The sequence below is a fragment of the Carcharhinus amblyrhynchos genome, chromosome 21, assembly GCF_965287045.1.
Source record: "Carcharhinus amblyrhynchos chromosome 21, sCarAmb.v2.hapA, whole genome shotgun sequence".
Taxonomy (NCBI): Eukaryota; Metazoa; Chordata; class Chondrichthyes; order Carcharhiniformes; family Carcharhinidae; genus Carcharhinus; species Carcharhinus amblyrhynchos.
Genome location: NC_137344.1, coordinates 24,110,711 through 24,126,823, shown reverse-complemented (window position 1 = coordinate 24,126,823; position 16,113 = coordinate 24,110,711). Strand labels below are relative to the sequence as shown.

The following is a 16,113-nucleotide window of genomic DNA, read 5'->3' as shown; positions in this document are numbered from 1 at the left end:
GAGATTCACCACCCTTTGAGTGAAGAAGTTCTAAACCGTTCTAAACCGCCCCCCTTTTATCTTGAGGCTGTGCCCCCTACTGTCTTTTTTGAGCAGGAAGAGTCTCTCCACCTCTATCCTATCCATCCCATTCATCATCTTATACGTCTCAATGAGATCTCCCCTCATTCTTCTAAACTCTAACGAGTTTATTCAGCCTCTCCTCATAGCTCAACCCCCTCAACTCCAGTATCAGCCTAGTAAACCTCCTCTGCACTCCCTCCAAGGCCAAAATATCTTTGCGCAGGTGCGGTGCCCAAAACTGCACACAGTACTCCAGCTGCAGCCTCACCAATGCCCTATACAGCTGCAGCAAGACCTCCCTACTTTTATATTCAATCCCCCTCGCTGTGAAGGCCAGCATCCCATTTGCCTTCCTGACCACCTGCTGCACCTGCAAGCTGGGTTTTTGCGACTCATGCACAAGGAGTTTTTCGCCCCGTAAGTAATAGTCCTTCCTACCATTCTTCCTATCAAAGTGGACCACCTCACACTTGCCAACATTAAATTCCATTTGCCATTTCCTGGCCCATTCGCCCAGCCTATCTAGATCCTTCTGCAGACTCTCCACAGCCTCCGCACAATTTGCCGTTTCCCCTATCTTGGTGTCATCAGCAAATTTCGACACCCTACACTCGGTTCCCTCCTCCAGATCATCTCTATAAATGGTAAAAAGCTGTGGGAACAAAGGTTCCTCCAGGAAACTTGATTGTCAGTATCTTTTACATTTGAAACTTACCACAGGCTTTGATTTTGTTCTATTAGCCTTGCAGGCTGGTACACTCTGAATCTTGCCTCATGTCCTGTCATTTTATACCTTTCCACTCCACAGTTTGGTTCAGTAGCTGGTCTCTGTTCTGATGGTATATTTCATCTTGCATGGATTACTTCTATTCTTACACCAGTTTTACACTAACATATATCTCCAATGTGTCTTTTAGTTTGAAACCAGTTTGTTTTCCCAGCAAACTCATTTCTGCTTATCACTCACCATGTTATGCATGTCTGCTCTGTATGGGCATATCTTCACCCATGCATCATCTTTCCAACAGTAGACAATACCAACTTGCACTATAGTTAAAATGTGCATTTCTGGGGTGAAAAATTGAGGCCAACTACTAACACAAGTAAAACATTCCATAGCTGAAAAAGAGGGGGTATGGAGTCAGTTTAATTTTTGGCACTGGAAAAATGGGATAATCAGACATACCAGGGCAATATGCTGCCATCAACAGTAGATATTTAGTGCATTTGATTTCTACATAGTCTTGTCCTTATCCAGTCCAAGTTTCTTCCCACTTGCCAACATCATTGCAGGATATGGGTATCACTGGCAAGGCCAGCATTTGTTGTCCATATGTAATTTGCTTGAAATGACCAAGTAATTTGCTGGGCCATTTCTGTGTCAAACATATTGCTCTGGATCTTAATATCACCTATGGCCAGACGCGGTAAGGGCGGCAGATTTCTTTATAATCAGATCAGTAAAAACCCATTTTCTGATTCAGTGATTTGTATAAAGACTAGCTTAATGTTTCTGGTTAACGGAATTTAAATTCTGTTTCCTTTGGTAGGATTTAAACTCATGCCATGGGAACATTAGTCTAGCAATCACAATGCTACTGTACTTGTAATTTCACAGAAGCCTGCATAAATTCTACTGAAATTCAAACACATCATTTTCTCTCCCTTCGGATGTCTCTATAGAAAATGTTCAAAAGTTGAGAGTCAATTTCATTGAAGTCCTAGAGGTTCCTCCATTCCCACAACAGTTTTTGTTTCATTTACTGGATGTGGGTGACCTTGGCATTTATATCCCATTGCTACTTGTTCTAAGAGAGAGAGAGAGAGATGATTGGCCTTCTCCTTGAACCAATTTTTATTTTGGTGAGCATGCAAGCATAATATACATTAGGCAGAAAATTCCACAAAGGAATGGTGCTATTTGTCCATACAAGAACAGTAGGTGATTTTAGAGGGGACATGGCTCCACAGCTTGTCCCTTTTAGTGTTGGGGTCAGGGAATTGGAGAGCTGCTGCTTGAGCTATAAACCTGCAAATTTCTGCAATGCATCTATGCCCATGGAATTAAGATTAAATTGGACAAAGCAGCAGCCATTTCAATCTGTGTTGTACTGCAGAATCTCCTCCTTTTGTAAATTATTTAGCAGCTCCAAGTAGTGTTGTGAGCAGTAGCACTTTTCAAGGATTAATCAACCCTGTCACCCACAATAGAATCTCTCTAATGTCCCCATTTGGAAGACAAGTGAGAGGCTTCTTCTATGCATTTTGTAAGAAAGAAAACAAGAACACTAAGGTAATGAGGATACTACAATATTTAATGAAATTCATTTCGTAAAACATAATTTGGTTTCAAGAAGTGGCATCTTGAGAATGTGCCAAGTTAGAAATCCTCTCAAAAACTTGTACGAATGCATTTTTAAGAAATCACAAACGACAGAACAAAACTGAACAGTGAAATTACCAGAAGAGTCAGCTCTCTCCCAGGGTTTAAGGCTAGGATGTCAATTAGAATAAAAGTATTGAGACTCAAATCATGCAGGCCAGTGCTAGAAATGAAGATGCCAAATTGGCAGAATTGTTTTTTGTTAGTACCAGCTGGAACAAGCAAATGCTGCATCACTAGTTGGACACTGCATCTGGCAATTTCTACAATTTACTTGTAATATTTAGAATGAAGGAAAAACCCTGATCAATTATTTGTCAAAACATAAGTCCACTATTGTTGTAATAAAGTTAATGAACACAACAGTTAAACACTGATTTTACATAACCAGCAGAAAGCCTTTTTACACAAGTCTTCCACATACACAAGCCTTCCCCCACCCCCCCCTTTTAAATTTGCACTTTTGCCCATGCTGCACTCAGTGATCCCGTATTACCTAGCTGCTTACAGAAAGGTCAAAAAGTATCTCTACAATAATTAACACTGCAGTACCCCTCATTTTGATTTTTCGCAACGAGACATGGTTACAAAAAGGGCGAAAAATCAAGTCCATGCAAAAAAAGTGTCCATTCTACACAATCTTAATGTACTTCCATGTACTGTACTTAAATTAGAGGGAAAAATAATCTGTTCAATGAATAATATTCAAAATAGCCCATTTAAGAAAAATGCAAACAGTTACATTATTGACTTCAATAATTGGCATTATGGACTGATGAGTACTAAAAACTACTGCTGGTCTGGACTAACAAATGATACTAGCCAGCAAGAGTGGACTTTACAAAGTCAGTTTAATAGAATAGGGCATGAACAGCTATTGCTCAGTCCTCTGAGTTCACTTTGTCAGTGAAATAGTAAATAAAGAGGAACAACAAGGGCAGCAACCTGACATTGCTCAAAGAGCAAGTCAGTTATAAAACAAATTAAAATTAAAAAATCAAGTTCATAGATGAAAAGACCCATTAATACTGTTTCCACAATGGAAGTGTGATTTTGGATATCATTGGACTCGAGTTGGGTAGAAGTTAGCAAGAGGGGATACTGCAGCTTAAAAAAAAATGGAGTCCACTCATGAAGACAGCCACATTGCCTCACACAAAATCCAACACAGCGCTAACAGAATAATTACTGACTTCAGGACTTAACTCTCAAGGCTAACTGTTCCAACTCAAGAGAGAGGCAACACGAAGAACACTCTCTTCTGCAGTCCGATTCCACACAGGGCCACGATTTGGATAAAATACCAGCAGATTGTGTTATTATGAAGATATGGTTCCTTGCACGGTCCCTTTCTAGAAAACAGTGCACTTCTTTCTACGTTTTTTCACAGGTGGTGGGCACAGCACGGCTCGAATTGCTTCATCAAATACAGTTTTCAAACCTCTCTGTGTAAGAGCAGAGCACTCCAGGTACTTCACAGCACCTGTGTTGGGGGAAAAAAAACAGCTCTGAAAATACAAATCATAAGTTTACCATGTCATTGCTTCAATGATGAGCCTATTTGGTTGGTTTTAAACTGTCAGTCATTAATGTGCACAATCTCAACCTACAATTGTTTCACTTATAGTAAAATATAATTGCATATGTTTCCTAATTGCTTTTCCATAATTAACAATCTTGACAAACATTCCTGCCTCCAAGGTCTGGGTAGATATGACAATGCAGCAAAGGGTCATCTGAAACTAGAATTTGCTATAGGAGAAAGCAACTTAGCAAGGCCTGGGCAGTAAGGAGTTCTGGACAAATTATTTTCTGGTGGTTAAGAGGTTGGTGGCGGGGGCGGGGGAAGCCTTTTCACATAATCCATTAAGTATCCCACACTGAGATTATATGTAGTGCGGAGAATAAGTTGTTCACTTTATCGTGGCTCTTGCAAGTATCAGAGAACAATTTAAAATAATAGTAATTTAGTCAGTTGGCATTCACAGCATAATGTGATTCTCACTTGTGTAAGAGAATAAAACTGCTGCTGCTGCTGCTGAAATGCAAAAGCATGGATATTAGACAAGCCAATAAAATAACCTGCCAACATTCAAAACAAAAATGAAGGTGAAGAATTGGAAGACTGACTGGAGAATTTTTTTGTAACAGATCAAAGGAGAATCATAGATTCATGCTGAACTATGACAATTCAGGTCTTTATGGACTATTGTCAAACTGTTTCCACTTTATTTAAATCCTTACATAGATTAATGTTAAGAGTGCCAAAAAGGTACTACAAATGACCACAATACTATTTGAGCTTTATTTAAGATGGGGGAAGGGGAAACTTGATGAGGTTAATAGCCTATGTAAACAAGGAAACACAAAGTGCTTCAACAAAGGCAGACTTTCCCAGGGGGATTGGAAGTGGAGTTTTTCTTCACTTTCTCACGAGCCAACAATAAAAGTCAACAGTGCCCTCAGCACAGAATGGAGGATGAACTGTAATTCTCCCAGCTGCTAAAACAAAGACCCCTTTCAGTTTCTCCAGGGCTGTCCTCCAGCATCATGCAGAGTCTTTATTTTCACAACAGAAACTCAATACGAATAATTATAGGTATTCATGGATTACGAAAGCACTCTGTATCTCTATTTCCCCACCCACATTACTGCTTTGCTAATTAAATTCATTACAAAAGAATATTTGCTATGTAGATATAACCATAGAACATTGTTTTAACAGGCAACTGTATATTCTTTCTGTAACATTGAAATAATACAACAAAATATAAATTTGTCCAAAATGCTAGTGTCTATATTTTGCCTACATACCAATCCTTGCTAAATTGCTTTCCCCTAGGTTCAGATCTGCAATAATTCAGGGATCTGAACTTTAATCAGACAGACTGGATGACTAATGAAAACCAGTCATTGGGTGCTGGGGACTCTCTTACCTGACTTCTGGTAATCATACAAGATTTGTCCCAAAGGGGTAGGATAGTTCTGGCTGGAAGTGAGAATGCATCAGTGGGGAACATCCCTGCAGGCACAGAATGTACCCCATATTGGGCAAATAGAAACTCTACTCAGTGATTTCTCAGTAAATCTTGTTTGGGAACTCAAACACGGTGGTAGATTTCTGCATGTCACAGCTGACGACCACCGCCTGCCCCTCCCCACCACAATAAAAATAATGCCAACCACAACTTCAGTGTTAAGAAAATTGAAGTTTAGCACTGAGCCATCTTGCTCCTGGTAAGGAATAATTAACATTGGCAGAAACCAGATCAGCAATTGCTGCATTACATTCCACTTCATCCCCAAGGTGTTCTACTTAGAAACAAACTGTTTGTAGACTCTTACGAGTCTGGAATTTTGGATACGTATTACTTCAGAGCCAATTGTACCTACTAATTACCATTATACAGATTTGATAATAAAAGTCCAAAGTCAAAATTAAACTACAACAATCATTTAGAAAAAGCCTGTAGCCTTTATTAATGAAAGAAATTTGTGGGACTTTAAATAGTCAGTGGTACATTTAGAGGAAGAACATAAACAGCCAAAGGGAAGTTATTTTTTTCAATTATTCTCTCTCTCTCTCCTGAGAGTATTTGACTGCTCATGTATGTGCTTTTACAGGCAACCGTCACCTCCAAATCCCTTGATTAAAAAGGAATTCATGTGCTAACTTAAGAATGGGAAAATTGCCTGCTAATGGGGGAAATCAACTGCATAGAGGTTGTTAACAAACGCTTTGGACAGCAGTTTTATATGGTTTACAAGTCCAGCTGACAGCATGACCCTCTGAGTTGATGACTGCACCCTAATGTAAAAACAGTGTCTTAAAATTGTTTAAAAATGCAGCTAATATTTGTGAAAAGGAGCGGCTTCAGAAAAACCATTCATAACTCAGTAGGATAGGAGAATCAGCTAAAAAGCCCCAGATAGGAAGTTCCAAGTCAGCAAGCATGTGGAAAATAATTATAGTTAGAAACATTAGATTTGGCGTTTGGAACAGCAGGAGGATTGTAGGATAATCCTCTGACAGTGGCATTTTTTAAAAATGTGGGCTTCACTGGCTAGGCCAGCATTTATTGACCATCCCTAATTGCCCTTGAAGGTGGTGGTGAACTGCCTTCTTCAGCTGCTGCAGTCTCAGTAGCTACACCCACAGTGCTATTAGCGAGTTCCAGAATTTTGACCCAGCAACTGTGAAAGACCAGCAATATAGTTCCAAGTCAGGATGATGTGTGGCTTAGAAGGGAGCTTGCAGGTGTTCTGCTGCCTTTGTCCTTCTAGATAGTAGAGATTTGGGTTTGGAAGGTACTGTCTAAGGAACATTATTGAGTTGTTGCAATGCATCTTGTTGATGGTACACACGAGTACTTCAGTGCATTGGTGGGGAGGTAGAAGATGTTGGATAGATGCCAACCAAGCAGGCTGCCTGAGCATTGTTGGAGATGGACTTATCCCGGCAAGGGGAGGGTATTCCACACACTACAACTTTCAATCCTAACCTGTGCCTTGTCAATGCTGGAAAAGCTTTGGGGAGTCACTCACCACAAGATTCCTAGCTTGTGACCTGCTCTTGTAGCCACAGTATTTACATGGCTAGTCCAGTTCAGTTTCTGGTTGATGATAATGCCCAGGATGTTGTTAGTGGGGGATTCAGTGACAGTATCATAGAATCAGTGCCATGCAGGAGGCCATTCAGCCCATTAGGTCTGACAGACCATTTTATCCAGCCCACTCCTTATAACCCCATACACCGAGCTCACTTTTTCACTTAATCGACACATCTTTGAACTGTGGGAAAAAACCAGAGCACCTGGAGGAAACCCACACAGACATGGGAATAACATGCAAACTCCACAAAAAAGTTCACTGAAATTAAACCTGAGCCCCTGGTGCTGTGAGGCAGCAGTGCTAACCACAGTGCCACTCCCAATTGGCATTGCATATCAAGGCACAATTGTTCAATTCTCTCTTGTTGGAGCTAGTCATTGTCTAGCACATGCATGGCATAAAATGTTACTTGTCACCTGAAGCCTAGATATTGTCCAGGTTTTACTGCATACAGACATGGACTGTTTCAGTGCCAGAGGAGTGGCAAATGATCATGAGTGGCAAATGACACATGATCAGCAAACATCCCCACTTTTGACCTTCTGATAGAGGGAAGGTTGGGCCTAGGACACTACCCTGAGGAACTCTTGCAATGATGTCCTGGAGCTGAGATAATTGACCTCCAACATCCACAACCATCTTATTTTATGCCAAGTATTACTACAGTGTAGAGCATTCCTTTTGATTCTTAGTGACTCCAGTTTAGCTAGGGCTCCTTGATACCACATCCAATCAAATGCTGCCTTGATGTCAAGGGCAGGCAATCTCACTCCATGTCTGAAATTCAGTCCATATTTGAACCAAGACTGTAACAAGGTCAGGGGCTGAGTGACCCTAATGGAACCCAAATGGAGTGTCTGTGAGCAGGTTATTGCTAAGCAGGTGCTGCTTGATAGTGCTGTTTCCTTACATTACTGATGATTGAGAGTAGATTGATGGGGCAGTAATTGGCTTCATAAGGCTGTAAAATAAGCTGATAGAATTCTAGGCGTGAGCACAACAGATGGAATACAAGAGCCAGGAAAAGTATTGATAAGCCTGTATAAAACCTTTGCAAGAGACTTCAGCTGGTATTGGGTGCAGAATTCAGGAGAAACTTCTTAATGGAATGCTCAGAGGATTGGAATTCACTCCCAGGGTTAGAAGCTAAAGTAGAAACTATACCAACATTGACGGAAAAACAAAGTGCTGGAAAGACTCAGCAGGTTAATATGATTCTTCTTTGAAAATCATTGAAGATTATTTCGGCTTGGTGAGTGAGGAAAAGTGGGTAAATAAAGGGTAAGTGAAGCATTAACTGACTTGGACCAAATAGCCTATTTCACTGTTATAACTTTGTTTAAATCACTTAGTGAAGTCTTTACACAAAAGGTTGTTTCTCAGTGACTCCCGCTGCAGCTGTATAGAGACCCACTTTGTGATTTTGATTACAGTCCTTGTTTCGCGGGAGCAATGAATTTTGTATCCGATTGATTAAGCTGTAGGATAGTTGAGCAACAAAAGAGCTGCAGACTTGCATCTAAATACATTACACAAAAACAAAACCATGTACCACCCGAGAAAATAGCAAATTACGTAACAGCTCAGTGGAATGTCCCTCGTTTGTGTCATGTACACAGAAACACGTCTGTAGTAAATGATTCTCATAAGGCTTGCCTCAATAATAAAATGAAAATGATTAACAATTAACAACCTTTAATAATTGTTTTTAATGAGTCCAAATGAAAGAAAATAGATTTTGGAAATAAAATTGACAGGAGTAAGAATTCAGGTATTAATGTTGAATTCTTGGCAATGCATAAGAAAGCTGACTTTACAGTTCTCATAAATTTTAAATATCAGGAATGCATCTCTCGGTAGATTGATTCCCTAATGGCTGTATACACATTGCTGGGCAAAGTAGAAGGAATTTAATCATGGTATAAGGTAGCGGGGGGGTTACAGGAGAGCCCAGTGTCTGCAATTCATCTCCAACATCAGTACCTTTAATAAATAAAAAAGATCATCCATTTTAGCAGAAAATTCTTAAAAATAAAGCAATATCATGCTTAATATTCAAGAAGCATACTGTGATATAAATTCAAAGATAAAAGGAATGCTAGATATCTGAAGTAAAAATAGAAAATGCAGGCCAATGAAAGTTTGAAAGAGAAAGTTGGAGTTAGATTAATGTTCAATGTTCAATATCTCATCAGCCACTTGCACCTGAAACATTAAGTACATTAAGCCTATCTTTCTTGTTCAGCTCTGATAGAAAAGTGCAGTAAATCATACTTTTATTTCCAATTTTAGTTAATTGGATCTAATTTCACATTACCATCTGCCAGAAACCGTCAAACTGAAGTGCCAAAAAGTTCACAGCAGAGAATTACTGTCCCTGAATTGATGCCACCCTTTTCAAATATCTAACAAGAATCTCTGAAAAAGTCTTGACAGGTTGGTGCTATAACACACTGAATGCTTCTTCACTATTACAGGATCACCTTTGCAGAGATTGGAAAAATGCTTCAACAATGGAAACTTAGTCCTTTTATAAAAGTTTACTGATTTTTGTCTTGCAAATCAAAACAACGTAAACTCAACTTATATTTACAGTAAAATGGTAAATCTGCTTCAAGGGAGGGATGATGTGGAGACGCCGGCGTTGGACTGGGGTAAACACAGTAAGAAGTCTCACAACACCAGGTTAAAGACTTTAACCTGGTGTCAAGGGAGAAATCCAGTTTGTGGTGATTTAAAAATTAAATAAAATTTGAAGCAAGGTCCCCAGATATTTTAATTAGTTAATTATATTTATTAGTCACAAAAAGGCTTATATTCACACTGGAATGAAATGACTGTGAAAATCCTCTAATCACCACACTCTGGCGCCTGTTTGGGTAGAGTGAGGGAGAATTTAGCACAGCCAATGCACCTAACCCGCACATCTTTGGACTGTTGATGGAAACCCACGCAAGGAAAACATGCAAACTCCACACAGATAGCAACCCAAGCTGGGAACTGAACCTGGGTCCCTGGCGCTGTGAGGCAGCAGTGCTAACCACTGTGCTACTGATCCTTGAACAAATTGTAGAAAAACAGGTTTCATTGCTGGTGGAAATATTAAAGGACAAACACTGCAGAAGAGAAACAAAATGACACAAAGACTAGATTAGACATTTCATTCAGTGCAGAGAGATTTTGATATCTCCCAAAGACTGTGTCAAAATTAAGGCAATGTTGCAGCTCAGGTCTCCAAGGAGGCTTCATGATTATTTAGCATCAATTCTCTTACCCAATTCTGCAGCATTGCCTCAATGCTGGTTGCTCAGGGAACAACTGGAAAGCTAACCCTCATTTACAAACAGATTGATAGATTCAGTTATTCCTCTGGCTAATTGTCACGTCTGCATGTTGCAACAATCCATAGACATCAGTCAAAAATATTCAGTCAAGACAACGGCCTGAGGCACTTGACCATGGCTTGGATGGAGCTGTATATGATGCTTGTTGCTAAACTTTCATTTCAACGTGACCAAGTGGTGAACGCATCTCATCACATCCCATAAATTTACCCAGACTTTACCACCACTCACCTATTTCTCTGGCCATAGCCAACCCCTGGGGATAGGTAATGGGAGCCAGCTTTTTATCTCTTAGCCTTTCAATAGTGTCTTTATCATCCCGCAAATCCAGTTTTGTTCCTACCAGGATTATTGGCGTGTTTGGACAATGATGCCGCACCTCTGGATACCACTGCATGGAATAATAAAGACAAGACAATGGCATCAAATAACATGCTCTTCCATATCAATCTTCTCACACAATCCACTCACTTGCAATTATATTTTAAACTAAATACAGCGTAAAATAGTGTGTTTTGGATTCAGTTCATTTGAGACTACAATGGAATATCTCAAACTTATTTAGGGTCCAGATCTCAAATGGTTAAGACAGTGGTTCCAAAGTAAAAGGCATTTTTCTTCCAACAAGAGGAAGAAATCAGCACACCGATATACTTGAGATTAGTTTGTCTGTATACCATTTTGGCTGAGTTGTGGTAGATAAGGACTTATAAAAACAGTTTATGTATTTGTATGACACCCATACTATATATGAAAACATTAATCTGATATCACTGCAAAAGTGAGACAAAAATGGAGATTAAAGCATCAATTTACTTCTCTTGAAATAGATCTCTAAACCCAGTGAACTGGGTTTCCTGGTTATGACTATACTTTTGAGACCGCTCAAAGCTTCAAACTGACATATATGTAAACTTTGTTTTGAAGCCTCACTTTAACATTACCTTTGCTCTGACGTTTTCAAAGGATGCTGGGCTCACAAGTGAAAAGCAGATCAAAAACACGTCCTATTAAAAAAAAGGGAAAAAACGCAAAGAGGAGAAAAAATTTCAATTTGTTCCATGTAAATAAGAATTCATCACCATTACCTGGATTCTTAGGGAAGGTCATAAATCAATTTGGCATGGAGATCAACAAGGCACAACATGAAAACATTTAAGATACAAAGATTATTATTAAACTAATCAAACTTAATGAAACTTAATTGCTTGGTCTCGATGGATTGCAATGATGCACATTAAAAAACTTTGGGAAAAGATAGCAATGTATTATTTATTACATAGATAGAAAAGTTCATTAGGAAAGGGAACAGTGCCAGCAAATTGGCAGACATCTAATATGATCTGTCTAAATAACAAATCCAGGAAACTATAGACTATTATTTTAACAGTGATCAGAATTAAAGGATGTAATCATTTCCAAAACTAAAAACAGAGTAATATACACAGATTTCAAAATTTATGATCAAGATTATTGAACTTGTGATGTGTATGTAATATTTGGATATCCAAAAAGCGTTCGATAAACCACCTAGTAAATCCACGACCAAGGTCAGAACACAGAGTCAGAAGAAAAGTAGCTACAAACTGGTTACAAAACAAATAATAACAATAAAGGATTAAAGACAGCGACTCAACTTGGCAAAGTGTGTGAAGTAGTGTTTGATAAGAATGAAACTGGGATAATTGCAGTTCATTATTTACATGAAATATATTTTCAAAATGTTGTAGATTCTCCAAATTGTTAGTATACAGATGGACTATGACCAAATACAGGAAGACACAAATAAACTTGCAGAATGGGCATGCAATTGGCAACTTTAGTAATGAGACAAGTGAATTTTTGTAGGAAAAATAAGGAGGCTGTGTTCCTTTGAAAATAAATTAAGTGGGATAGAGGAACAAAGGAATCATGGATACAAATATATCAGTAAAAAGAGTGATACTGAAAATAATGAAAGGAAAAAAGACAAAGCACTAGGGTTTATTTCCAGAGGGATAGAATTGCAATGCAAAGAAATTAAACTTGTATAGAACCTCAGACAGACCACATTTGGATGTTTCCATTGTCAGGAAGACCAAAGCTGGAGACCATACACATTTGATAATCAGCAATAATCCAGAAGGAAATTCTGGATTTTGTTTTAAAACCTGGATTATAGTTCAATGTGGAACTGGCTATCACATAGTAGTTGAGGCAAGGAGTACTGATGAATTTATGAGGAAGCTATATAACTACAAGGGAGAAAGAAATATGTTGATCGGAATAGATAAATAAAGACAGGTGGTTTGTGTGAAACATAGCTATAAGCTTGCTGGGCTGAATGGCCTGTTTCTGTGCTATAAATGCTTTGTGATCATTAAAATGTGGCTATTCATAACATTTTTAAATAAGTGCTCATATTTGAAATTTCATCAAGCCAATTAGTGAAACCAAAGACAATCAAATGAGATAGGGGTCTATCATATTGAGCCTTACCAATAAAAACTCAATCTTCATAAACAATCCAAGAAAATAAACCATAAATCGTGATATACAAAATTCTCAAAAAATTTTGAATACTGTTGTGGCCTTCACTGAAACATTAACAAAAACAACATGGGTCTGGTCCAGAATATGACATGTCTGTCTGTCTGCCTGCCTACTACAATTTAACCTGACAAGCAACAGGACAAAAAGATTTTGATAGAGTCAATCCTGCTATTGCAATGACAATAAACAGGACCCACTGCTCAATGCTAAGTGCTTGTTAATTAACCTGGGCATGTCAAGAAAATGCCAACTCCTTTGGGCAGAAAGGAGGGGGATGCTTGATGGAAAGACAACAGGTAATATGCAAGTCAATGGTGGTGTGGAAGACATTCATAGGAGCTCCAACCATCACTGACTAGTGATGATGATTACAGTACTTCAAATCTTATTTTACACTACCATCACGTTTCAAAAATACAGGAAGCCTGTTTACACTTCAGGCAAGGATAACAGGGAATTTACATACATGACACACTTCTAAAAACAGATTGCTCAACATTTACCATCAAGATTCAGAAAAGTAACAATTACTTGTTTGACATATGGGAAGATCTGTAATGTCCAAACTAAGCTCTAGCAAAAAGAATCAAATCTCCGGGATAGGAAGGAAGGAAACTGCTAAGAGTAAAAGTAAAGGTGGTAACATACCGTCTGTGGGTAAGAGAGGGGTCGGAGTCGGTCATAATCTTCTTGACCTGCTGTGTCCCAGAGTCCTAAATTCACTGGTTTCCCATCTACCATAACATTAGCTGAATAGTTGTCAAATCTACAAAATTAAAACATTATATTTTTGATTGATGAATTCTAAACAGCTCAAGAGTTTTGAAAAATCTACACCAAATACTTACACAGTTGGGATGTACTCCCCAGGGAATGCATTGGTGGTATAGCTGATGAGTAGGCATGTCTTACCTACAGCACTGTAAATAAGAATAAATTAGCATTAATAACAATGTAAAACAATCTATAGGAGTCTAAATTTGCGCTAAAGTGGATACACAAACTCAATACAATCAAGCAGCTTTCACATTTACTAACCACAAAATCCATATTGTCCATTTAATTATATCTTTCATTTTCAAACAGAGTTCTGACCAGATTTATTAGTTACTGTGCTGAATTTCCATGGCCTAAAGTTTTGAGCAATGGAAACAAAATAAGCACCAAATCAATGACTGAATTGTTAAGCGCAATCAGGCGTCCCACTGAGTTGCCCATCAGCACCCCACCTCTAAATCCAAGCTTCATCTCTGATGCTTGCTATCCTTCATTTTAGAATATGTTAATTGTACATGAATATTGCAGGAATTTCATCATTCGACCAGCATTCCCACCTATTGTCTACAATCTAAATATTAACAATTTGTAGGAGCATTTAAAAAAATCATTATCTATAAAAATTCAGTCATCATTCCTGTACGAAATACTGGAATTCAGCACAATTATTCTTACACAATGCAAAAATCAAGACCACTGGAGGAAAATCTACTGATTGATTTAGAAAAAAATCATCTATTTCTTACCCAAAGCGTTGTCCGAAAGATTTAAACCTGATACCAAACATGGAGAACGAATGTAGAAAAACCTTGGCTTTGTAACCCAGAACCTTACTTGCATAATTTACAGACGTACAGAAATGGTGGTGATGGTTTTGTGCAATATTGGAATGGGTTGAAATGGAGTCAGAGTGTTGACAAGTTTATCCTTCAATTCTCACACTCTGAAATGCTGTTTGATTTGATGCAAAATATTTTGGCTTTATGCAATGCCCTGTTTTTATGGTTGTCCAGCTGATCTCCTGCGAATGTAGGTCTACAACTCAGCTTGTGACTGACACCTAACCCCTTCTCTAACCAGATGTGATTATACACAAGTGCTCAGTGAAGCTTTGCACCCAGTAATTAAGTTTCCTTTGGATATCTTTTTTTTAAACCAAGGAATCATCAGTAAGCAAATTACACACAAGCACTGTTGAAGGAACACCAGATTCTTCCATACGAAATGCATGAAGACATCAAAGAGAGATCTTCATGCAGAGGATTGCAACTTGCATTGATATGGACTTTCAGCCAATTTAAAAGTAAGGTTTACTTTAGAAAGCATTTGAGTTTAAAATTAATATTTAAATACTCTATTAAAAAGAGCAAGTTAATCTCACAATCTCCAGATAAGGAAAAGCCGTCTACACATTTCATTAGTAGTTCACATATAATCCACTGAGGACTTCAAATTGCAGCTACGTGCAGTCCCAACTTGGAACTCTGGCATTCCAGTATTGCAAACGCATCTCAGTCAAACTATTCCATCACTACATTGCTGGAAAACCCTTTGACAAATATGATACCACCAATTATATCGCATGGTTTAGAGATTGGTAAATGCACTTCGCCCATCATTTATTGTTCCTTGAGAATCAACGGAGTCAAATATTTCCTGAAGTCACTTTAAATGGTCCTTTTATCTTGGGGTCAGCGGCACGGGCATTGAAATGCAGGTTTTGGTCATTGTTTATTGTATTCTCAACATAAAGCCACAGAATTGATTCAATTCAGCTGGAAAGAAGGTTTGGAGTCCGTTCAAACTTAATGGAATAAAAACCAGTTCTTGAATTCCAGGTGAAGAAAGCAGTATGAAGCTGTGTGTGGAAGGCACTTTGATCATCTTGCTGAATTTTTCCAGCGTTTTCTGCTTTACTACTATTCATGGTTGCACACTCAGTGGAACATTCCTACATCCACAGATTTTGTGTAACCAACTGCAAACCAAATGTAACATTAGCAGGTGGCTAGTTGCTAAGACTAGGTTGGGGTGTGGTGGTCCAGGATGCATGATCTAGCAAGACATGGTAATATTACATCTAAATTGTGGCAGGCATGCATAAAATCAGCACTTTGAGAAGTAGTGACACTAACATGCCACTGACATCAAGGTAAAATGGCTTATTATTTATAAACTAGCAGACAGATGTGTGCCAAAAAGTTAAAAAAATACAACTATTATAGCTGCTACTGTGGCTAAACGTACTGAGGCGTTCCAACTGGAAGTCTGAACTTGACTGCTCATCTTTGCCAAATTAGATTCTATGTATAAACATGCAACATTTCTAACAGCTATCCGGCTACAAAATATTCATATGTATGGCTGTTGATAAGAAAGCAGGATTCAGCTCAGCTGTGTACT

The 16,113-nt window shown here is 38.5% G+C and overlaps 1 protein-coding gene across 2 annotated transcripts in view; it reads right to left on the bottom strand.

The window, feature by feature from the left end:
* Positions 1-722: 722 nt before the first annotated feature.
* Positions 723-16,113, bottom strand: part of LOC145356280 (ras-related C3 botulinum toxin substrate 3) — a 28,533-nt gene continuing 13,142 nt past the window's right edge. Inside the window, exons 2-6 of one of the 2 annotated variants that reach the window (XM_080208838.1) lie at positions 13,782-13,853; positions 13,582-13,699; positions 11,346-11,408; positions 10,633-10,792; positions 723-3,929 (exon numbers count right to left, since the gene is read on the bottom strand). In XM_080208838.1, coding sequence (XP_080064964.1) covers positions 3,799-3,929; positions 10,633-10,792; positions 11,346-11,408; positions 13,582-13,699; positions 13,782-13,853 — 544 coding nt within the window. In that variant the 3' untranslated portion in view covers positions 723-3,798. Of the gene's footprint in view, positions 3,930-8,780; positions 9,041-10,632; positions 10,793-11,345; positions 11,409-13,581; positions 13,700-13,781; positions 13,854-16,113 lie in introns of those variants that run through there. The other variant, XM_080208837.1, reaches the window with a different exon arrangement.